At 45.2% G+C, this 25944-nt stretch overlaps 1 protein-coding gene across 1 annotated transcript in view; it reads left to right on the top strand.

Annotated features, from left to right (window-relative positions):
- LOC122797804 (SCO-spondin-like) overlaps positions 1-25944 on the top strand; it is a 4708783-nt gene that overhangs the window by 2968786 nt on the left and 1714053 nt on the right. Inside the window, exon 68 of the mRNA XM_044066325.1 lies at positions 6518-6615. Coding sequence (XP_043922260.1) covers positions 6518-6615 — 98 coding nt within the window. The remainder of the gene's footprint in view (positions 1-6517; positions 6616-25944) is intronic.

Below are 25944 nucleotides of genomic sequence, written 5' to 3'. Positions count from 1 at the left end.
CCATTAATTCCGGGTTGGACATGGCCTTGTATGTCAGGCACATGTCACCTCTGAGCAGACGGTATGCGACTGAATAGAGCTGGAGTTTCTTCAATCTGGCAGCATATGACAGATTTTGGAGTCCCTTTATCCTTTTGGTGAGGAACTTTTGGGGTCTCTCCAATTGCTGCAGATGTCGGGTGAGATACATCCCGAATGGGGCATTGTACTCGATCATTGGTCTGATAAGTGAAGAGTACAGGGAACAATAACCTCACTAGATCTGGATGTGAATCCTTCATGATTAGGTGGGCAATGTAGAAGGTCTTTCTAACCACTTTAGCAATGTGAGTGTCAAAAGAAAGGCCACTGTCAACCTGGGTCCCCAGGTCCCTGATAACCTCTTCTGTGCTTAGTGGATTGCCACCTATATGGTAGCTTGGGGTTACCTTGTTTTTCCCGAAGGGTATGACTATACATTTTTGGCGTTTAACTTCAGGCCATGGCTCTGGCACCAGCTATCTGTTTCCGTGAGTCCCTTCTGAAGGATATCCGTGTCGATGCACTTTCCACTATGGCGCCCAGTTTGCAGTCGCTGCAAACTTTGTCAGCCAAAGTCCTCCTATGCTGGCCTGTACTTCTGAGAAGTAGATGCCAAACAATAGGGGCCAAGGACCGAGCCCTGTGGGACACCACTTGTGACCGGCTTGGAGTCTGACACAGCCAGCAACTCTAACCCTGTGGGTTCTGTCCTTAAGCCAGTTTGCAACCCATCTTGTGACATATGGGTTTACATTTAAGCTGGTAAGTTTTTCTACAATACCTGAGTGGGGTATTGTGTCGAAAGCCTTGCAAGGTCAAGGTAGGCTGTATGGACTGCCTTTCCTCATCAATGGCCTTGGTGACTGTTTCAAGAAGTCGACCAAGTTCAAAAGGCATGATCTTCCCTTGACAAAGCCAAACTGGGTCGGGTCCAATGTCTGCAAGTCCCTATATCTTTGTTTATGAGCTCCATTATGATCCTCTCCATAGCTTTGCAGACTAGACTTGTTAAGCTTATGGGGCGGTAATTACCAGGGTCCGTGAGGCGCCGCCTTTGTGGAGTGGGACTACAGTTGCCGTCGCCACTCCTTGGGCACGTATCCTGTGGTAAGGCTGAGATTAAACAGCTGCCTTATGTGCGGGTTTAATTCCTCATTTAGCTCGTGTAGCACACAGCCGGGACACCATCCGGTCCCATTGATGCTGTGTTTTTAGCTTTAGAGAGTGCAGCTTTCACCTGCGCATTTGAGATGTCCGGGAGGCTACACTCGGCTGGGATAGTTATCTCTCCTTTAGGGGAGAGGGGTGAAGTTTGCACTGAACCTGTCTGCCAGTATGTTGGCAATGTCTGTGGGTTCAGTGATTTTTGTATCATTTTGGACTAATTCTGAGCATATCTGGGAGTTTCCACCCAGGTTCCTAACATAGCTGAAAAAGGCCTTATGATTGTCCTTGAATCCATGGGAATTTTTCTCTCAAAATTGGCCTTAGTTGATTTTATGAGTGCGCGTATTTTTTTACTAATAATGATCAGGGTGACTTCCTTTATGGATTTTGTTCTATCATGTAATAGCTTTCTCCTCTTATTGTAAAGTTTGTTAATGGCTGGGGTCCACCAGACTGGACGTTTGCCCTTTGTGGAAAGAGTCTTGGTTTTATTTGGGATTGCCTGATCCATGCAGTCCTGGAGGTGTTCATAGGAGGCATTTGTAAGGGCTTCCGCAGCTTGGGTTGTGGTTTCCACTGGCTCAGGGGCCTTGAAGGATACCACACCAGTCTTGAGTAGTGTGAAGTTTGCTTTAGAGAAGTTCTTCACTATGGTCTTTTGTTTGGGGTGGGACGGGATGTGGATTTCCAGTGAGATTAGTTTATAATAAGATCGCACCAATGAGGGATATACTTCGTGTGGAGCATTTTGTCCCCATGTTTGTGACAATGAGATCTAGTATATTTTCTCCTCTCGTGGGAACAGTGACTAGCTGTTCCATGGCATTTGAATTTATGAACTCCAGGAACCGTTGGGCTAGAAAGTTAGGGCTTGAGTAATGTTCCCAGTCTATATTCGGGTAGTTGAAGTCACCCAATATGATGGTGTTTGGAGATACATTTATACCCTCCAGTGTCTTCAGGAAGGCTGTGTGGGGTTCCTGAGTTTGAGAGGGTGGCCTGTAGCATGCTACAATTTGTAGAGCAGTTTTGCCTATGGTTAGTTGCACCTGGATGGTTTCAAGCTTCATGCGTTGCCACCAACCTGGAGGTGTGGGTATCCTTTATGAATATGGATACACCCTCCTTTTGTGGTGTGGTCCGGGTTTTGGGGCGAACGCATGATATGAGGTAAAACCTAATAGTGCCGGGTGCTCTCAGGAGCCTTGAACCAGGTTTCAGTTACAGCACAGACATCGATGTTCTCCATACTGAGAAGGGCCTCGAGTGCGTGCATTTTGAGATTTAGACTTCTGGCATTGAGCAGCATTACCCTCAGTTTCTTCCCATTTTGTTTTCTAGGGTGGTAGGTTTAGAATTTGAGCCTTGCCTAAAAAGGCACTATGGGGTGGCAAGAGCCTTAGCCAATATCCGAAATCCCAGGGTGACAGGTGCAAGCCGTCCCTCATGCAGCGTGGCTTGTCAAGCATGTCATCCCAGGCAGACAGACACTGGATCCCCTTTGAATGACACCAGACATTAAGCCAATTGTTAAAGCTGATCATCTTGTCTCTATATTGTGGCATCATTTTTGGTGAAGGAAGGATACTGCTCAGGGTTAGGGTCATACCTGCCTGGGCTACATAATCAGAGAGCTCCTCTATGTCTCTTTTCATGTAGTCCAGGGAGGTACGTCCCAGGTCGTTCACACCAGCATGGACAATGACTGTGTCATATTTGTACTTGCCGTGGAGTGACCCGAGTGCTTGTGGCGGATTCTAGCGCCCGATAGGCAGCTTACTGTGACCCTCTCCTTGTTCAGCCTGGTGAGCGGGACGTCAGTGTGTCTGACTATGGAGTCACCTATGACAAGTATGTTTGGTGTTGTATTTGGCCTTAAGGGTTGTGACTGCTTTGCACACTGCTTTTGTGGTTTATGTGTTGCTTGTGGGGTGTCTTGAGGTAGCAGTTGTTTGGGTGTCTGCTTTGGAGGCCTCTGCTGTTTAGGTAAATTTTTACTCAGAGCCTCCGAGTATGTCTTTGTGTGTTTATGTGTTTGATTCAGTGGAGTGGTAGCATTATGTGAGGCTGGTTTTGTGGTGTGTGTAGTTGCCTTCTCCTCCTGTCTGGTCTTGCCAGTCCTGAGTTGAGAGAGCTCAGCCTCCAGTTTGGCTAAATAGCTGCATCTCTCGCAAGTATTTGTGTTATGTGGGAGGAGGAGAGGGTTGTCTGTGTACATGAGGCAGTTATAACATTGCCTCAAGATTCCCAGATTCACCAGCTGGACCAGAGAGAAGATTGACAACTGACCTTTGGACATGCTAGAATAATATTGGGAATTCCTTAATTGAAAACAAGGGCCAGTGGGGAGTGAGGGTGTAGTGCTTTTAATTTTTAGTGCTGACTTATATAATTGCTTTAGTTCTGAACCTCTTAGCACAAAAACCTGGACAAAGCCAGCAATGGGAGAATACAGCCCCAAATTAGGTACAAATTCAAATACTGATCTTATAAACTTATAAAATTGCTAGAATAAAAGGTTTTTGTTACCATTTATTTTCTGAAGAATATGAAGTCTGAAATTCAAAATGCCTGTCATTATTTAATAAATTCATCAGTGATTTGTCACAAGCATCCTGAAACCACAGAGTTTGAGGAACAGAACAAAAACATTTCACAAATGGTGGTGGCTAAGGACATTAGGCTCTTTTTACCATATACCCAGGGTACAGGGTTTGAGCCTGAGTACCTCTAGCCACCAGGTGTATTATAATGGGGGCATTTACACACACACACACACACACACAGATAAAAATGCACACCTCCATCCTGAACAGTGTCCAACATACCTTTAAAATGACCATTATTCAAGGGATCATTACTACCCAAACCTATGTAGACCTCGCATGAAAAAGGGGAAAAACTAGGATTACCTTTTTCAAATACTGACACTTACGGAATGCACAGCAAAAAGCTTTAAACAGACAACTTGTCTGTTAACATTAACCACACAAAGAACGCTTCTGGTACAATGCTGACGGCACCTGCCTAATACACCTTTGCTTAAATTAACATCTCCTGGCTTATCTATACATAGCCCATGAAAAATGCAATGCCTCACTCTCAAAATACCCAGTTATTCAATAAAATGTGGCTATCCACTGTATGGGACAGGAAGGTTAACCAAACAATACCGATTCCAAATAACATCATACTGTGCTGCTACTTGATCCAAAGATACACAATACAATGACGCAGAAATTTGAGAGGAACGTAAACATACAAATACTACTTAAGTTACCACACTATTAAAAGTAAAGGCACTGCTAGCAAATTGTCGCTTGCCAGACAAACCCATGACAAACAAAACATAACATAGCTGAACATGCCTCCATAAAACGGTGCGCACAGGTACTATTATCTGGTCCAAAACAATGAGTGGAGCTTCTGTAAGTAGCGTATATATTGCAGCTTTCAACGTTTAGTTTGGTTTACACTCACCTGTTGTTTTTCCGTTTTTTAAAGGGGTGGAGCTCAGTATCTCCACCGGCCTGCAGAGAAAGGCATTGCTGAGTAAATTCATAACTGTATAAGATCTGCACTGTAACTGTTGTCACGGGAAAACTCTGTGTGTGTGTGTGTGTGTGTGTGTGTGTGTGTGTGTGTGTGTGTGTGTGTGTGTGTGTGTGTGTGTGTGTGTGTGTGTGTGTATGTGTGTGCGTGTGTATACACTCACACACACAAAATGTTTGCAAGCAGCAGCATTTGAAGTTTCCGCCCGTTACCTTAACTGACAGGCTCATAATACACACACACACACACACACACACACACACACACACACACACACACACACACACACACACACACACACACACACACACACACACACACACACACACACACACACACACACACACACACACACACACACTCACATTTTGTTCCTTACCTAATCCAAGTCATTTCCAAAACAGCAGCAGAAAACGGCAGCAGAAGATCCATTAAGTCGCTACGGGCTACAGCAGCAGCATCAAAGCAAAGCCCTTCTCTTGGCTTGACAGCAGCACCAAAGTCATTTTAGCTAGGCTAAAGCAAAGCCAGCAATTTGTCTGGCAACAACAGTTACTTCTAAACACTTCCCGCCTGGTTCTTTCAGCAGCTACTGCTCGTAGCCAGCCAGAAATGATGACGTGAGCTCCTTGAGCTCAGTTCCGACTGGCTGGTAGTGCTGACGGAGCTGACGTCATCACGCACGTGATGACGTCAGCTCTGACAGCGTGAAAATTTAAAAAATAAAAAAAATAAAAGCAAAGAAATCGGAAATGAAGGGGTGCCACTCGAGAATCGTGGCACCCCTTCATTTAGACCCCAAAACTCGGTAAAAACCGAGTAATTCGGGATGGTTGGGAGGTCTGGTCCTGGCTCTGCCCCCAACATAATCGGTGTTCTATTAGTCTGCTGTGTGGGAGAGAGTTAAAGGCTTTGCAGAAGTCTTGGTACACTGTATCTGTTGGTACTCTCCCATGAGTTTCATCTGTATCCCAGTCATAAAAATGGATCAGGTTTGACTGACAGCTGATCATGAACTCCTGTTAGCTGTTGTTCTTGAGATTGTAATCCTCAACAAATGTTAACAACCTCTTCCACAGGATTCTTCCTATAATTTTCCCCGTCTCTGTTGTTAAACTAACACACCTGTAGGTCTCTATTTGTTCTGTCCTCCGACACATGCAGAAGTACCACAGTTCTTGTCTCCTTGTCTCCAACAGGGGATTAACCAACATGATAGCCAGATTTCTGAGGACTTGGGGAGGCAGCCCATCTGGTCCTTGTACTATATCCTCACTAAAAGGAGCTTTCTCCTTGTGTCTATTGTTTGTCCACAGTTCTCCCTAGCCTTCCTTCTCTCCCAACATGTCACCCTCCTCTTGTATTTTTATCCACATCTGCTTTAAACTAATATTATTGTCTGGTGTTATTTAGATGGCAACAGTATGAACAGAGTGAGTGCATGCGTGTGTGTGCCTTCTGTGGAAGGTTGGGTGCCGGGCTGGCAACTCGACACCATAAAACTCCACTGCCAATCATGAGCGGACGGTGATCTGCTGTGGCGACCCCTAACTGGGAAAAAGCCGAAAGAAGAAGAAGAAGTTATTTGATGTTATATAGGAAAGAGAGAAGTAACTGTCTATTTTTGGAGCTCTGAGGACAGAAAATAAAAAAACTAATACTATAATAGAACTTCAGGTTTTATATTCATATAACATAGCAAAAATGTGACTTTTGTCTGTGTCCTCATTTTATTTATTTTTGATCAAGAAGTCTGTTTTGTATATTTTTCATATAGGATGGTCAACACTGTGTCCCCGTATCTGAGTGTCCATGTACTGAGAGTGGAGAAATGTATGCTCCTGGAGCAGCTGTAGTGAGATACTGCAACAACTGGTGAGTGACTAAATACAAGGTGGGTGGAATACTGTATTCCATAGGCTGTTGCCATGATTTGTTTCTGTGAAATTCAGAGATGTAATGTGATCCTATCTCGCCTACATTCTGTACAGATGGGTTCGGAGCCAATCCTCAGCTCCGACTCGGCACGCTATACTATAGAACGAAGTCTCTTATTGGCTGAGCCTCCTCATATCCCAGGATGCCCCACTACTGCTTCCCCAGATCTCGTTTGCCGCTTCTACAGCATAGACGTGGTCTCGGACTTGGCTGAGCTAAGTGCCTCTAGTATTTAAATTTCTGTCAGAAATTTTGTCAAAATTACCCAAAAGCTGTTTTAACAGCTACTTATTGTGGCGTGACTGTTTTTTTCTCAAAGTTTGTGGTAAAATATTGTGTTTGTCAATAGTAAAGGATCCCGTTTAAGTTAGAGGGGCCTTTGCCTAGCCCTCGCGCTTTAGTTAGGGCTGCCTAACAGCTACTTATTGTGCGTGTTCTATTTGTTTGAACTTGTGGTAAATTATATTTTTTTCTTGGTGGCAAGTGTTCCCGTTTTACTTAGAGGGGCCTTGCTTTTAGTCTACCTGTTTCTTTTTTTAGTCTATATTGAAGTTTCTCCTTCTTTAAAGTTTACTAGGAGTAGATAGCCATGTCAAAAGAACATAGGCCATCTGGATTCAAAAAATGTTCAAAATGCTCTTACAAAATGTCCATTACGGACGACCATTTGCTTTGTGTGTACTGTTTGGGGCCGAAGCACTTACAGGAATCCTGTAGCGTTTGCCACGCTTTTTCCTCTCGCATGCTCCAAGAGAGGAAAAACAAGTTGATTTTGAAAGGGCTTATTACCTCTTCTTTTGAGGAAGCCCTATCTTCTCCTTCTTCCCCATCGAGGAAGAAAAAATCTTCGGCTCCGACCAGCCCGTCGGATCCGACAGCAAAAATGTCTAGGCAGGCTTCTCCGTCGGCTCCACGGACTTCGGAGCCGAGGGCGGAACGGTCTGCCTCGATGTCTCCAGCCTCCCAATTGGCTCCGGAGCCGATTTCCCACCCTGCCATCTTGGTTCCTCCTCCAACAGCTTCGGCACCGTTGGAGTCTGACTTCGGAGCCGAGAGCTCAGGCGTCGAGAGGCGAGTCACCTTCATCGGCTCCACTGCCTTCGGAGCCGATGAAGGTTGCCCACTCAGACTCTTCCCCTTCGGCACCGAAGTCCACATCGGCTCCGAGGGAAATTGCAGTAGTGGTGGAACCTCCCTCGGTGCCGATACTTCTCGAGTCCATTCGGAGCCGGTCCCCCAGTCTTTCGGAGCCGGCGGAGAAGTCAACTCGGACCCGGTCGGTCTCTTCTCGGTCGTCGAGGATATCCGATTCGGATGTAGACAGGGTGCTTCAAAGGCTTTTTCAGTCTCCGGTCTTTCAGAAGTTGGTCTTGGCTCTGGCCCAATTGGCTCTGGAGCCGATTTCCCACCCTGCCATCTTGGTTCCTCCTCCAACAGCTTCGGCACCGTTGGAGTCTGTGTTGGTGGAACCAGTGGAAGTTGTAGGGTCGGCTCCGACCCTAACTCCAACCCCACCCTTCGGGTCGGTGTTCGGTACATGGACCTCCTCTGTCGGCCCCGGGGGTGACGCTTCGGGACCGATCCTTTCGGTTCCTAGCCTCCCTCTCGGTGCGTCGGCGGCAGGAGTTCCGTCTGCTGTTGTGGCCTTGGGGGGTTGAACCTTCCCAGGACTCTGGGGGTCCCGCCTTCACTGCCATGAGGAGTGCCTTGGCCAAATCCTCTCTGGCCACTTCTACCTTCTCACCACCACCTTCCCTCGGCACGGAGACTAGTTCCTTTGCAGTCCCCCTGTCTCATGACAGCGGAGCCCTGGGGCCTGAGGTTACCCCCATCGGGGGTTCCCTTCTTCCTGGAGGTCCCTCCGAAGCGTCTTCGGAGGAACCTCCTAGGAAAAAACAGCGCAAGAGGAAGCACGTCGACTCCCCTGATGAGTCTCTCACCTCGGATACCGATCTCGATGATGTGGAGGGGTCCCCCAAGTCGTCCTCTGATGATGTATAATTTGCGGACATCTTGGAAATCCTTAAACAACAAGGCGACTGGCAGTCCAAACCCCCTTCTGCAGAGGAGTCGGTGTTCCTCAAGGCTTTCGGGGCTCAACCCTCCGCCTCCTGGGTGTCTCCACCCTTCGATGAGCTCCTGGATTTGATCTCGCGAAGGGCGTGGGAACATCCGGATTCTGTTGAACCGGTGCCAGCTAGACCCAATAAATTCCTTTTGGCACCCCCGGATAAGGACTTTCTTACCAAAGGTGTGGCTGTAGATGCCTTGGTGGTGGCATCTGCTACCCAACAAGATGTGGCAGAGGCTTCAACGTCCGTCCATCCTCCTAATAAGGAGTCTAGGAGCATGGATCGGTACGGGAAGCGCACCCTTGCTTCAGCAACCTTTACATTAAGGTCTCTGAATTACCTGACGCATTTTATGAGACTGCAGAGGGATCTGGTCAAGGAGCTTTCAGATACCCTCTCTGGTAACTTACCTGAGCAGTTGGCCCAGACGGTTAACTCCCAGTTGGCTACCCTATCCTCCCTATCCAACTCGTCCATAAGGCTCATTTCTTATGCAGCCGAGGGGGCGAGCAGAGCGGCGGGCACAGGTGTTGCTCAACGGAGACAAGCCTGGCTACGTCTGTGTCATTTTGCAGAGGCCTTTAAGTCTTCCTTTGCCGACGCCCCCTTCGATGGGTCCTCCCTTTTTGGTCCCAAGGTAAAGGGCACTTTGACTCACTGCGAGCAGGAGGGCAAGACTTTAACTGCCGTAGGGGCCCGGTTTTCCACTCCCTTCAGACCTTATCCTAAGGCTCGAAGAGGGGGGAAAATGTGGTTCCGTAAGTCTCAAAAGTCTTACTCATCGCAGCAGAGCGATTCCCCTTCTAGAGGCAGAGGAAGGGGAAATTTCTCAGGGAGACGCTGTCCCAGAGGCGGCGGAGGCCCCTGCAACACTGGAGACTGCGAGTCCTTTCATGGCTCCTCCTCCTTCCAGCATCCCTGAAGGAGTGCCCGACTGTGCAGCTCCGGAGCCAGTCGGGGGTCGTTTTTCGAGGCACCTAAAGGCCTGGGAAAGTATCACCCAGGACCAATGGGTGCTCCGAATCATCGCCGGAGGTTACACCATTCCCTTCTCTCAATCCCCCCCACCGTCCCAAAGAATCCCGGACCCACCACCCAGTCAACGGGATATGGCAGCCATTGAAATTTCAAAGCTGCTTCAAAAAGGAGTCATCCAACCTGTCCCCGCAGATCAGACCGGATCAGGGACTTACTCGAGATTCTTTTTGGTACCAAAAAAGACCGGGGACTTGAGACCCATTTTGGATCTCAGCAAATTAAACCGATCAGTGAAAAAGTCCAAATTCCGGATGGTCACCTTGCAAACCATTCTCCCACTTCTGGAGAAGGGTGTTTGGATGTGCTCCATAGATCTCAAGGACGCCTATTATCACATTCTGGTAAATCAGGCGTCGAGGAGACACTTGCGCTTCAGCCTAGGGGACAGTCATTTCCAGTTCCATGCACTGCCATTTGGTCTCACCACATCCCCCAGGGTGTTCACCAAATGTTTGGCAGTGGTGACTGCTCACCTGAGAAGTCTAGGATTCCAGGTGTTTCCATACTTAGACGACTGGCTCCTAACTGCCACCTCAAGGCATCTACTCTTAAGAACTCTAGCAGCCACTATCTCCCTAGGCAGCTCCTTAGGCATCACCTTCAGTTGGAAAAAATCCGTATTGCTGCCATCACAGCGTATTCTGTTTATTGGTGCAGAAATAGACTCAAGGCAGATGCGAGTCTATCTTCCTGTGGAAAGGATAGCAACATTGCAGTCTCAGGTGCGGGCGTTACTCCTTAGACATCGAGCTCCAGCCAGAATGGTTCTGCAGCTGTTGGGTTCCATGTCAGCCACCATTCTTCTCGTTCCATTTGCAAGGTTACATATGAGGATACTTCAGTGGCTCCTCTTAGCCCAATGGTCTTATCAAGACCTCCCCCTCAGTCACCACATTTTGGTAACAGAGACGTGCAAACAGGATCTTCGTTGGTGGCTTCATTCCTCCAACCTGGATCAGGGGCAACCCTTCGTCCCCCCATCCCCCTCAGCCACGTTGACTACGGACGCCTCCCAGACAGGGTGGGGGGGCCATTATCTGGACAGGTCAGTCCAAGGCACGTGGCCCTCTGACGAGAATCTTCTCCACATCAATATCTTGGAAATGAGGGCGGTGCTTCTAACGTTGCAAGCACTACACGACCACCTCCCCCAGGGGACAATTGCCATTCAGTCCGACAACATGTCGGTAGTCTGGTACTTGAACAAGCAAGGAGGGACCAGATCTACCCCCTTTGCAGAGAGGCCATGAAGGTATGGGATTGGGCGATTGCTACCAAACGCTTTCTAGTGGCAACACACATTCCGGGAACATCCAATGTGATAGCCGACAGACTGAGCAGGACTATTCTCTCCCCACACGAATGGTCCTTGAATCACAAGGTGGTAACACAGATTTTCATGAGATGGGGAATCCCATGTTGCGATCTTTTTGCAACTCCCCTCAATGCAAAATGCCAGCAGTTCTTCTCTCTCATTCCAGTTCCGGGGGAGACCCCCAAGGATGCTCTAGTCCAAGCCTGGCCTCCGGGTCTGCTATACGCCTTTCCTCCGGTTCCCCTTATTCCCAAGGTGGTTCAGAAGGCGATTCGTTTGGGAAGCAAAACGATTGTAATCGCCCCATACTGGCCTCGTCAAGTATGGTTCCCCTTTCTTCGCAAGTATGCATTGGACGGTCCCTGGTTCCTGGACCAAGTTCCGGACCTTCTGACACATCAGTCAGGACAGCTCCATTAGTCCCTCCATTCATTGAAGCTAGCAGCTTGGCTACTCCTCTTCCGACCATAGTCAGGAGCCATTCTTTCGACCCTGAGGTTATGCATATTTTGTCATCGGCCCACAAGTCTTCTACAAAAAAGATGTATAGCAGTAAGTGGAAGAGGTTTGCTATTTGGGCTCAACTCAGAGGATTAGACCCTATGACAGCTTCTGTGTCAGAGGTTCTGAAATTTTTAACCTCCCTGTTCAACCAGGGTTGTTCGGTGTCCACCATCAAAGTTCAATTGGCGGCTATTTCCAATTTTCATGAGAACGTTGAACCACATTTAATGAGCAATAAGTTGTGCAAAGCCTTTATCAAAGGAGCTTGGCTTCTTAGGCCACCTATATCGCATCCTGCACCACCGTGGGACCTTAATGTAGTGTTAGGAGCATTAACAGCACCCCCCTTTGAGCCTGCTACTACCTGTGACTTAAAATTTCTTTCTTGGAAGACTGCACTTCTAGTTGCTATCACATCAGCCAGGAGAGTTTCAGAACTTCAGGCCTTATGTATCAATCCACCATACCTGATTTTTCACAAGGATAGAGTTTCTCTAAGACCAAATCCATCCTTTATACCAAAGGTTTGTTCTAAATTTTGCTTGCAACAATCCCTGGAACTACCAGTTTTTTTCCTTAAGTATACAGACAGGGCTGAGTATACATTTCACACCTTAGATGTGCACAGACAATTACGTTTCTATTTGGACAGGACACAACAATCACGAAAATCAGATCAACTTTTTGTGTCTTTTTCGGACAATAAATTGGGCAAAGCCGTCACAAAAGTCACTATTGCCAAGTGGATCAGAGACTGTATCAGTCATATTTATCGCATTTCAAATAAAGAGCTTACTATTCCTGTGAAAGCTCATTCTACCAGGGCTATGTCCACTTCGGCGGCTTTTCATTCCAAGCTCTCTATTAGTGACATCTGTGCAGCTGCTACGTGGTCTTCTCTTCATACCTTTATTTCTCACTACAAATTGGATGTGGCATCCAGGGGCCGAGCTTCCTTCGGTTCCACAGTTCTCCGGACTGTTTTCCAATGAGCCATCCAGGAATTAGGTGCTAGGGACGCTGTCCCATCTGTACAGAATGTAGGCGAGATAGGATCACATTACATCTTTTAGTTATGTACTTACCATAACTTTAGATGTATGGGATCCATCTCACCTACATTCCTAATAACTCACCCTCCTTCCCCCTGCCTTGGAGGCCAGAAGAGACCGAACGGTCTGAATACAACTGTTTTTTTCCTCTCTTGAAACACCTGGCAATCTTATAACAACAGTCTATGTGTGTGTGCATGTGTGCGGACAAACAAGATCTGGGGAAGCAGTAGTGGGGCATCCTGGGATATGAGGAGGCTCAGCCAATAAGAGACTTCGTTCTATAGTATAGCGTGCCGAATTGGAGCCGAGGATCGGCTCCGAACCCATCTGTACAGAATGTAGGCGAGATGGATCCCATACATCTAAAGTTATGGTAAGTACATAACTAAAAGTTTTAGATTATTTTGTGGCTTTATATTATTTAAGATTGTACATTATTTTGTACTGAATGCTTGTGTGGTAATTGGTGTACTAATGAGCTCTTGTGATTCAGCTAACAGCAGTCATTGTGTTCATTATGTGCATTGCGTATCTGAACTTATTTCTGCCTTCCTGTGATGGGGAACTGTCTGTGTTCATATGCAGAACAGGTAATTAATGATCAGTGCACCTTTTTTGTAATGGAAAACATAAATAAACAAGCCAATATTGTGGATATAGCAGCTGCATATCACCATCAGTGACATGTGGAGTATCCTTTTTACATCTTACAGTGGTAGCGTCCAAACAGGTTTTTCCTGTACATATTGTCATCTCTTTTCACACTAAGGCTTTCTGTAGTAGATGCAGATACTTACCAAAGAGGAGTGTACTTGTAAATGTCTTGCAATTAATAGAGACAGAAATAAGGAGGTCAAGAGGCATGTTTCCTACAATTTTCTGAATGACTAAAAGTGCATCTGATATTGTTAATCCTCGTTCATTCCTTACGCATAGCTATCGGTTCCGAGCTCGGAACCAAGCCGGCCATTTTCCAAGTTGCGTCAGCTTCAAACTCTTGAACTAAACTCTTACCCACAATCCCCATCCCCCTGTTACCTCAGATTTCATTTGCTGCTTTGCCATTCGGTCGTGCTAAGCTACTTCTCTTGAGCTAAGTATAGCCAGTTGTTGTTTAATAGCTTTACAGATTACTTTTCTGTCAGAAAAGTTCATATTTTATTGTCTCTTACCCTATCGCATCTAGTGTTCATAATTTCTTCAGGTGTTTCTGCTTTTTCTTTAGCACTTTTACCGCGAGGTGTTCTCTTTTTACCATTGTTGGTAATCCTTTTCCCTTTTTTTCTCATACCTTCGGGTACTCTCTTGTACCATTGTTGGTACCTTTTCTATTATTTAATTTGCTGTCATGGCAGATAAGAAAGGTAGTCCGGGGTTTAAACGGTGTTCTGATTGTGGACACAAACTGCCTACTTCTGATGCACTCTCTTTGTGTGTTCATTGTTTTGGAGCTTCCCATTTGTCTGTTGACCCACCCTGTACTATTTGTGAGAATTTTTCTAATATAACCTTGTTGGAAAGGAAAAACAAGCTGATCCTGAAGGGACTTCTAAAATCTCTCTTTTCAGAGGCTATTTCTGGATCGAAGGTCTCAACCCCTCTTAGAGCCCATAAGAATACTATGGATGTTCCTACTAAGGCTAAGTCTTTGCCTTCGTCCCCGGCTGTGGACTCCCACCAACCAAAACCTAAAAAGGCTAAAGTTTCGGCTCCAGAGCTTTCTCAGTCTGCTCCAGTGCTCTCAATGCCTAGACCTTCGGCACCGAGGCCTTCGGCTCCATTATTGATTTTGGCTCCATCTTCTCCTGCAGCCTTCTATATATCAGCACCAAAGGGCTCCTCGGTTCAGACCATTACCACTGTATCGGCACCGATCGTTCAGTCGGCGCAGACCTTGACCGTGTCGGCTCTGAGATCTTCCTCGGAACCGATGCCTTTATCGTTGACTCCAGTTTTGTCTGTTCCAGCTTCAGCACCAACAACCACTTCGGCACCGATCCCTTTGTCAGTGCAGACCATGACCTCGGCACCGATGACCTCTTCGGTGCAGACAACAGTAGTCCAGTCTCTATCAGCACCATTGTCCTCGGTGCGGTCAGATGAGATAGGCACTGAGTCTGTCTCTTCTGTGGACAGGCCTGTTTCTCCCTCAGTCTCCATGAGGTCCACTAGAAATCTTTCCGAACATGATGTGTTGCGTCTTGTGGACCAGGTACTCTTGGCCAGAGGTATCCCACCCCTCAGGAACTATCCTTCTTTGGGAGGTGATCACCCATGTCCAAAGACCCCTTTTTATTCTCCTCCTTCATTGCCTTTGAAGTCCATGAATATAGCACAGTCTTCCCGGTCTGTGGTTCCCCTTATGGATCTCACTAAGGAACCACACTTGCCTTCATGGCAGGAAAGTTTTGCTACAACCCAGTATGTCAGTTGTGACATGCATAGTTTGCTGCTCCACAGCCATCCAGGGACTCCGGGTCGGCAGGCTGAGCCACTTAGGGGAGGGATGACCCCTGTCCTAGACATGCACTCCTCTTCGGGTGAACCAGCCTACCAACTGATGGAGAAGGCTTTCACTGCTGCTGGCAATTCCGGACTGTCTATATCTCCACCCTCCTCTGGTACACTGTTTTCACAAGTTGCACCTAGTGGACACCGGGTGCAGGGGCCGCAGGACGTATTCCCTCAGGAATCCCCTTTTCCGCTGTCTTCTCCAGCTTCTCCCGCTGAGGAGGTCCACCGGAAAAGTTTGTGTAAAAGGAAGCACATGGACTCCACAGAGGAGTCCCTCATCAAAGACACAGATTTCGATGAGGGGGAAGGATCCCCTTGGTCACCCTCTGAGGTATTCTTTGGTGATATCCTCAAAATCCTGAAACAGAGAGGTGACGGGCAGTCCTCTAATCGGACCTCTGAGGAATCTGTGTTCCTGCAGGCCTTTCGCACCCGGCCCCCTACCTCCTAGGTTACTCCACCTGCCGATGAACGTGTCCGGCTCATCGTGCAGTGTGCTTGGAAGGCTCCTGATACCGTCAAAGCTATTCCTCCGAGGCCAGATAAGATCTTGTCCCCTCCTGCTTCAGATCCCCATTGGTCCAAAGGCCTTCCTGTGGATGCTTTGGTGGTGGCGGCCACAACAAAAAAGGATCTGGCAGAAGAAGAAAGACAAATAGCCTATCCCATATCTATTCTTATTAACAGAACCATTAAAGAAAGAAACATCCCTGATATCTGGAAAATCTCACATATTATACCCTTACACAAGGGAGGAAACTCTACAGAATATTCTAATTATAGACCCATTGCCCTCCTGTCTCCACTAGCAAAAATCATGGAAAAATGTATTCACCACCAACTAATGAATCACTTAACTAAACATAACATACTATCTCATTGTCAACATGGTTTCAGACCTTTTCATAGTACTACTACTGCTCTCCTTTCCTTCACTGACTTCATTAACAAAAAACGCAATAATAATACCCTTTCTTCAGCACTTTTCATCGACCTATCAAAAGCTTTTGACATGGTCAATCACCCTCTTCTCCTAAAAATCTTGGAATCACTTGCTATTGAACCGAATACCATCCAGTGGTTCACCTCCTATCTTTCTAACAGAAAACAAGCTGTACTCTGGGAGAATAAACTCTCCTCTCTTCTCCCAATCTCCCTCGGTGTACCACAAGGCTCGATTCTTGGACCCCTTCTTTTCTCCCTATTCATAAATGACTTGCAAGTAGCTATTCCCCAAGCTACGTGCATACAATATGCAGATGACTCCACACTCATCTGCTCTGCAAAAACCATCCCAGAGCTTCAAACTGTTACTCAAAAGGTATTCCATTCTGTTGAAGCATGGTTCTTAAAACGCTGCCTACTTCTTAATGCCAAAAAAACAAAACTCCTCCTTTTCAAACCAACTACTAGATCCCCCCCACTAGACTTCTCTATCTCTTCTATTAACAATACTCTCATATCACCTGACTCTTCTACCAAACTACTAGGTGTGACAATTGACAACAATCTTACCTTTGATTATCACATAAACAACACTATCAAAACTGTACATAGAAAACTGGGCTCCCTCTATAGAATTAAAACATTCTTATCCCCAACAGCCAAAGCTACTTTGGCACACTCTCATCTCATTTCCACTCTTCTCTATGCCTCACCAATTTACACTAACCTAAAGAAAAATAATCTTTCTAAATTGACCACTACTTACAATAGTATAGCAAGATTTGTTACTGGTAATCAATTCAGAACACACCACTGCTTGAACCTACAACAACTTCACTGGCTTGAATTACAAAACATGTTGCTTCTTTCTCAACTTCCCATCATCCACAGATCTTTTTATCTGCCAAACAACACTCCTTCATTTTCTAACCTCATCACCCCTTATTCTAACCTGAGCTCACTCCGCTCCTCTAACAAACTCCTAGTTACTGCTACCAAATTCAATAACCTTGCAGGTGACTCCCTGTTTTCTAACTCCATTGGTAAACACTGGAACCTCTTGCCCACTGAACTGACTTCTATTTTATCTCCTGTCCTTTTCAAACAAAAACTCAGGCTCCACCTTACAAAACACTGGCTATGCCCCTGCCTTAACCCAGACTGAACCCATGTATTCAGCTATTCCCACTACCCCTTCATCTCGGTGACCTCTGCTACCTTCTATTTTATTTCCTCACTATTCTATCACTTACCCCTCCTCTATCCTTCTCCTTCCTGATTATATTACTCAGTTTACTGAGGACTTCAAGAAATATCTAATCTAATCTAATCTACTTTCATAGTTGTCTTTAAATACCCTTTTCTCTTTCTTATGATGTTTGATTATGCTAAATAAGTTATGCCTGTGTTTTGCTTCCAAGAACGATGAGTACACTATTGTACAACTGTTAATTGTGACTACAATAAGTTTGATTCTTTGTATAATATTTTCCTGATACAGTATATTTTTTATGCTGCTCTTTATTGCATCGTATGTTATAGTTACTATGTCTTTGTGGAGCTTTTCTCCCCGGGCCTCTGCTGAAAATGGAAATATATCCAGTCAGACTAGCCCGGTTAACAAATGTAAAATAAATAAATAAATAAAAATAAAACTGTCCATCCACCTAACAAAGAGTCCCGGGCCCTGGACAGGATAGGGAAGTGCACCTTTCCTTCAGCAAACTTTGCTATCAGGTCCCCTGAATTATATGGCACATTTTACCAGGCTTCAAAGGGATCTGGTTTCTGAGCTGTCTGAAACCTTGGCTGATGCAGTGCCTGATAAGGTCCATGACAAAGTGGTCTCTCAGCTAGCCACCATTGAATCTATATCTAACTCCTCTATGCGATTGATATCTCATGCATCAGAAGGAGCAGCTGAAGCAGCGGGTTCAGCTGCAGTCTTGAGACGACACGCCTGGATGCGCTTGTGCAACTTCGCAGAACCATTTAAGTCTTCCTTTCTTAATGCCCCCATTGAGGCCTCCTTGTTGTTTGGGCCAAAAGTTAAAAGCACACTGGCCAGATGTGAATAGGACGGTAAGACCCTTTCTGCCGTAGGTGTCTGTTATTCTTCCCCTCAAAGTGCTTTCTCCCGAAATCAAAAGAGTGGAAAGATATGGTTCAAGAAATCTCAAGGTCCTTTCTGTGACACACAGGCCGAGTTCTCCCCCAGAGGCAGAGGGGGAAACTCACAGGGAAGATGCTCCTTTTGGGGCAGAGGGGGTCCGCATAACCAGAGTTCCAGGGATTCTTTCCCTGGTCAATCCTACCAGTGCTCCTGAAGAGCGGCCCAACTCCTTTCCTCTGGAGGTGGTTGGGGGACGATTCTCCTTGTACCCTTCTGCCTGGCTAACCACCACCACCGAGTCTTGGGTGCAAAGGATTATAACCAGAGGTTATCATATCCCCTTCGAACTTTGTCCTGTCCCTTCCAAATATCTTCCTGACATTCCACCCAGTCAAAGGGAAGAAGCAGCACTAGAGATAGAAAAGCTGCTAAGAAAAAGAGTCATCCAAATAGTCCCTCCAGACCAGATAGGATCCGGATTCTACTCAAGACAATTTTTGGTGCCAAAGAAAACAGGGTACTGGAGACCAATTTTGGATCTCAGTGTATTGAACAAGTTTGTGAGAGTGCAAAAATTCCTGATGGTCACAATACAGTCTATTCTCCCGCTTTTGGAAAAAGATGATTGGATGTGCTCTATAGATCTTCAAGATGCGTACTACCACATAAAGGTGGACAGGCCATCAAGAAGATTTCTGCGCTTCCGTGCGGGAGCCAGTCACTGCCAGTTCAGAGTACTGCCCTTCAGACTCTCTACAGCCCCCAGAGTGTTCACAAAGTGCATGGCAGTTGTCACAGCTCACTTGCAACTTCAAGGATTCCAGGTGTTTCCATACCTAGACGACTGGCTCATTTCTGCCCCCACCAGACATCTACTGGAAAAAGCCCTGGCATACTCTCTCCTTACTGCTCAAAGGCTAGGCATAACCATAAACTGGCAAAAATCCAATCTCACCCCATCTCAGTCGACAGAATTCATAGGGGTTATCTTGGACACAAAAAACTGTAGAGCTGCTATTCCAGAGCACTGAATTTAGAAGGATAAAGCAACAACTAATTCCAATTATTTCAAAGGAAAAATCCACGGCTCACTTGGTTCTACAGCTGTTGGGTTCCATGGCAGCCTTCATCACCATTGTTCCCCTGGCCAGTTTCACATGAGGCTTCTACAATGGCTACTGCTCACCCAATGGTATCCTTTTCAGCATTCTCTTTCAGCCATGATTCGAGTAACCCACAGGTACAAACAGGATTTAAATTGTTGGATGACACACAATCTCTCACAATGGTCTCGCCCCTCCTCCCCCCAGCAACCCAAGACCACAGTGACCATGGACGCCTCCCTGATGGGGAGGGGGCACTATGTCAGGGACAGACAGTCCAAGGCACTTGTCCGAACTGGAAGTCCATCTGCATATAAATGCTCTAGAGCTGAGGGCGGTGCTTCTGGCGTTGCAAGCATTCCATTCCCTGCTGCCGTCTGGGACAATTGCGATTCAATCTGACAACATGGCGGTGGTCTGGTACATCAACAAGCAAGGTGGAACCAAATCTTACCCTCTTTGTCGAGAGGCCATGAGGATATGGCAATGGGCAATGGCTACTAACCGTTTTCTTCTAGCAACGCACATTCCTGGGAGTTCTAACGTGATAGCAGACAGACTCAGCAGGTGCATTCTTCAACCTCACGAGTGGTCCCTGAATCCCTTGATAGCGGCAGAGATCTTCCACCGCTGGGGCCGTTCTTGCTGCGACCTCTTCGCATCCCCGACCAACTACAAATGCAGCAACTACTTCGCCCTGATTCCCCTCTGGGACTGTCACCCAGGGATGCTCTAGTCCACTGTTGGCCTTCGGGTCTTGTTTACGCATTTCCACCCTTTCCCCTCATTCCCCAATTTCTGAAGAAAGCCCGTCGGTTTTAGAGCAAGGTGATCCTCATAGCACCATATTGGCCTCGACAGATTTGTTTCCCCTTCCTTTGGCCTCACCTACTAGATCGACCATGGATTCTCCATCCAATCCTGGAGTTGATCTCACACCCAGAGAACCTGATTCATCCCAACTTGAACAGCCTGAAGCTCATGGCTTGGCTACTCCAATTCCCTTGATTGCCAGGCAGAATGATCTTTCTTTACCAGTACATGATATTCTCATTGCTTCTCATAAGTCTTTCACTAGAATTACTTATCTGAGCAAGTGGAAAAGATTTACCTGTTGGCTGAAAGATAAACAAGTAGACCCCTTTTCAGCACCAGTGTCAATAATGCTAGACTATCTGGCTGAACTGTTTCAATTGGGTCTATCGGCCTCTACCATTAGAGTTCATTTGACTGCAATTTCTAATTTTCATGAGAGTGTCCAAGATTCCTCTCTTATGCCTCATAAATTGTGCAAGACCTTCATAAAAGGTGTGAATCATCTGAAGCCACATTTTAGAGAAGCTATTCAACCATGGGATTTATCTAGTTCTACAAGCTCTGACAATGTTACCTTTCGAACCAGTCTCTTCTTGCGACCTCAAGTATTTGTCATGGAAAACCTTGTTTTTGGTCGCTATTACTTCTGCCAGACGTATTTTTGAAATTCAAGCTTTATGTATCAAGAGTCCATACTTGATTTTTCATAGCGATAGAGTGTCTCTGAGAACTAATCCATCATTTCTGCCTAAAGTGATCTCTGAAATGTCCATTAATCAAGCCATTGAATTGCCAGTTTGCCTGAGGAGAGTATTGCCTACATTCCCTAGATATACACAGGCAAATCCATTTTTACTTAAACAGGACTAAACCCTTTCGTAAATCTGACCAGTTATTTTTGGCCTTTTCTGGACCTAGATTAGGATCTGCTGTTGCTAAGGTCACATTCGCTAGATGGTTGAAGGACTGTGTGATCTTTATTTATACACAACGTAATATCTTGTTGCCTACTACCATGAAAGCTCATTCAACAAGGTCGGTAGCAACTTCTGCTGCCTTCATGCCAGAGCTTCTTTACATGACATCTGTGCAGCTGCAACTTGGGCTACGCCTCATGCCTTCATCAATCATTGCAAATTGAATTTGGCCTCCAGGGGAAGAGCATCTTTCGGTTCTATGGTGCTCTGGAATGTCCTTCCATGAGAGCCTCCCAGGAATAGAGGTAGCTGGGGACTCTGTCCCATGCGTAAGGAATGAACGAGGATTAACAATATCAGATAAAGAAGTTATGTCTTACCATAACATTCCATCTGTATTGTTGATCCTCGTTCAGTCATTACGACCCTCCCTCCTTCCCCCTCCTGTGGTTTCTAGTGGATCTCACCATCCGGTTCTCTTAGGTTATTTGACCAGAGGTAGCCTCTACCTTCTTTGACTTGCAAACTCAATCTGAGGTAACAGGGAGAGGGGGATTGTGGGTAAGAGTTTAGCTCGAGAATTTGAAGCTGACGCGAGCTTGGAAAATAGCCGGCTCGGTTTCAAGCTCGAAACCGATACCCATGCGTAATGACTGAGCGAGGATAACAGTACAGATGGAACGTTATGGTAAGACATAACTTCTTTATATAGGGCCTCAGAATCTGGTGAAACATTGGGTAGAGCATAACCCTAGGAAACAGACTATGAATACAGATCAAGTAGAACTACATTTTTATTAGCAGAAATACTTGGTTATCTGAAGTTAGTGCTGGTGTCACAAAGTTCATTTGCCCAGTGGTACACCCCACACTATTCTGTCCATCCAATGCAAGCGCCACTTTTTCACTGTGTCCCCTTTATACTTCTCTCAGTCTGTACAGAACATGATCAACACTGACTATTATAACATTTTTCCTAACATGAATCAGTGAGATGTTTCCCTTTGCCTTCATGATTTTTTTTCTATATATTGGTTCTTTTCTGAATATTCAGTTAAATATTAGTTTCCTTTTGTTACTGCCTTACTTGACTTATTTGTATTCCACTTTGCAGCCCTTTTAACACCTTCCTTTTATTCTTTATTCCCCAGTGACTTTCTGTGCCCTCTCATACTCCTTGTCACATCCTTATATTTTTATAAGACATATACAGTGTCAAGTTGGTTAGATAAGAGAAACACACATGCGGGTGCACACACACACACACACACACACACACACACACACACACACACACACACACACACACACACACAGAAGATGCTGCAGTTTACTAAAGATTGACAATAACCCCAGTGTCATATGACTCATATATCATATATATATATATATATATATGATAGGAAATAGGAGGGGCCCCAGAATAGAGCCTTGTGGGACTCCCTGTGAGATAGGAAGTAAAGTAGATAGGTTGTTGTCCCAGAGGACTGCCTGTTGTCTGTTTTTAAGATAGGATTCAAACCATTTGGCTGTCTGAATATCAATTGAAAGTGTGGTAAGTGTATCTATCATTACGTGATGATTCACCATATCAAAGGCTTTGGAGAGGTTTAGAAAGAGGGCAGAGGTGAGTAAGTTGTTACGATTTTTATTAATCGAGTCAGAAAAAGATAAAAGTGCAGTAGTAGTACTGTGAAAAGGCCTAAAACCATGCTGGCAGTTGGCTAAAATATTGATTTGGAGGAGGTGATCGAGAAGTTGCTGTAGAATGCATCTCTCCATGATTTTAGCTAAAGGAGAAAGTAGAGCGATGGGGTGGTAGTTAGAAAGTTCAGTTGAGTTGCCTCCTTTATGTAGAGGTATAATATAAGAGACCTTCCAAAGAGATGGTGCAGTACATTCTGTGATGGTCCTATTAATTAAGATAGAGATAGGGTAAGCAAGTACTCCAGCAGCCATTTGCTGAAATTCAGCTGGAAGGAGGTCAGCTGAGGGGGTACATGGTTTTAGTTTTTGAAGCTGGGCATGGATGTGAGAGGTGGGAACAGGCTGTAATTGGAGGGGAGGAGGTAAAATGTTTTGTGAGTGTGTGTTGGGGATGCTGGCTGGTAATAAGGTACTAGCTAATGTTTGGACAGAGTCCACAAAGAAGTTATTAAAGGAATTTACAATTTGTCTGGGAGAATTTTGGGTTAAGTTAGCTGGGATTGGAGTTTTGGAGTGGCCAGGGTGGAGTAGGGAATTTATAACTGACCAAAATGTTTGAGGGTTTTTGTTTTGTGTTTGTTGGAGCTTATGGTAGTAGTTCTTTTTGTCTTGGACTATTGATTTTTTTGTAGAATTTCTTAACTGTCTAAAGATTTCATGATCAGTTGGGTTTTTAGTATTTCTCCATTTCGACCAAATTCAATTTCTTTGAAGGATTTTTTGTCTTGTCTCCTTAGTGAGCCAAGGTGCAGGTTTGTTCTTAGTTCTGACTGTTCGAGAGGGGGCATGGTGTTCTAGGATTTGTAGAAATTTATTATTAAAGTACGAGACAGCTTTGTCAATTGGTAGGTATTTAAGGGGTGTCCAATTGCAAGCTTTGAGTTCAGCTTGAAAGCTAGCTTGGTTGAGGTGTTTTTTGTTACGGACAGTTCCATAGATTGGTTGTTTGGAAATGAGTTTTTTTTGTCTGATAATGAAAGATGAGAGACTGGTCACTGATATCATCAGGAAGTATACCTGATTTATAGGAAAGGGGGTTACTGTTAACTAGAATCCGGTCTAAGATGGTTTGCTTGTTGCTATGTTTATGGGTTCTGGTAGGGGAGGTAATTGTTTGACTGAAACCATATAGGTTTATATGAGTATTAGATTGGGAAGAGTTACAACAGTTCCAATCAATGTTAAAGTCACCAAGGATTATGGTTTCTTGTGGAAAGGATGTTGTGAGCCAATTAAGGACAGTTTCAAGAGTGTTAATGTTGTTGCCTGGAGGGATATAGGAGCAAATTATATGCAATGCTTTATTAGCATTTATCTGTAGTTTAGAGATTAGGATTTATATGCTATTGGTTGTGGGCAGTTGGGTATTTAGCGGTGTAATCTGTAAATGAGATTTATATAGTATTGCTACACCACCATCCTAATCCCATCTAATCTCAGGATGTTATAACCTGGAGGAGTTATATCATTATCCTTAGTATCTGGTTTAAGCCATGTTTCAGTAAGACATAGGATGTCAAAGGAGTGTACGTATAGAAGGGCATGAAGTTGGGTTATTTTATTATTTAGACTACGAATATTAAGATTGGCCTATGAGGAGAGAATTGTCAGAGGTATTAGGGATGTGAGAAGTGATGAGATGGTTAGTGTGGGGTTCAGATATTGTATTAATTGGGCCTGGGTTTGGATGGACATCTCCATGCAGTAATAGGAGCTGTAAAGGGCCATGAAGGTGTTTCAGGACTTTATAAACGAGAGGGAGTTGTTTTCTAGTTTGTGGATACAAAATATAGGTTGATCTGTGAAATTTAGGAAGGAGGTAGGATGAAGAGGATATTATATTCATATGGATTTCTGTGGTTAGCTGAGAGATTGCAATAGTGTGTTTTAAGGGGGTGGAAAATTGGTGGGGCTATGATGCTCATAGCAAGTGAGGTAGTGTGATAAAAATAGGGGGGTAAGAATGATGAGAAAGAGAAGGCCATTGTTAAGGGTAGGTTTGTATGTGGTAGGCATGGCAGGGAGGAATAGGAGATAGCTACAAGGAGATGAAGGCAGAGGTATGAGCCAGTTAAAGATTAGTAATGTTAAAGGGAAAAACTGGTTAATAGGAAATGTATATTAATGAGAAATAGAAAAGGTGGGGTAGTTAGACAGGAAACATGTGATAAATGATGGCAGTAGGGGATATGATGGATAATAGTAATGAGGAAGTGAGAGTTGATTGGATAATTGGAGATAGGGGTGTGGTTACGAGTAGTATAAGCTGAAGTGTACTGGGGATGGGTGGGAATTGGGGGTACGGTAGGGGAGTGGAGTGAGCCCGCAGGGCGAATGGAGCGGGTTGGAGCAAGTGAGAACTAGCTCGCAGAAAACAATCAGTGAAATAGAATACAGCCAAGTTTCTGGAAGTACGAAGTGTGAGGGTGAGTTAGTATATTTGTAGCATAGCTGGGGTTAGGACTATAGCAGAAAGAAAGAGGAATGGGAGGGGGGACTAGACAGAGTAATATAAATGGCAGGACAGAGAAGTAAAACAGATAGTTTAAGCATTAAACTAAAAAGGATACAAGTAAGGATTATTTAGGAACTAAGAGGGAGCCTTTGGAGGGGGAGCCCCCTAGTGGACAGAGTTTGAATTTACATTCAAATATGTAGGAGGATGAAGAGAAAAGAGGACAGGGTTAGATAACAGAATATAGGAGAGCTAAATACCCTAAGAGGGAGAGGGGAGGTGGGCTGCTGGGTACCTGGTTCAGGTAGGAGAGTAATATGAAATACTGCACTATAGCAAAAGACTAGGTTATAGTTACAATACAATTTCACAATTTAGTAGAGTGGTCAGACATACTTTCACTGAGTCTTTGGATGGAGGGAGTTTGTGAAAATAGGACAGCAGCTTCTTTAGCTTGTAGTTTGATAGTTGAAGTTATGTTGGGGGTTCTTGCAGGTAGGATACACAGGTCTTACAGCAGAAAAAAGTTTAGAAGCTGTAATAACCATACATATGACTTGGTGGTGTCATCTTCTGCAGTACTCCCCTTAAAAAACACAGCTCAGCACCCATGTAACAAAGCATATTAATTTTCCTTGCCACATACCTCAACTGGACCATTGTGTCTTTCATAAAAGTCATTCAGCCCAGTCTCCTACAACACGATACCCCA

This window comes from Protopterus annectens, chromosome 3.part1 (genome assembly GCF_019279795.1).
Source record: "Protopterus annectens isolate FY-2018-M chromosome 3.part1, PAN1.0, whole genome shotgun sequence".
Classification (NCBI taxonomy): Eukaryota; Metazoa; Chordata; order Ceratodontiformes; family Protopteridae; genus Protopterus; species Protopterus annectens.
This window is presented reverse-complemented; position numbering and strand designations above follow the sequence as displayed.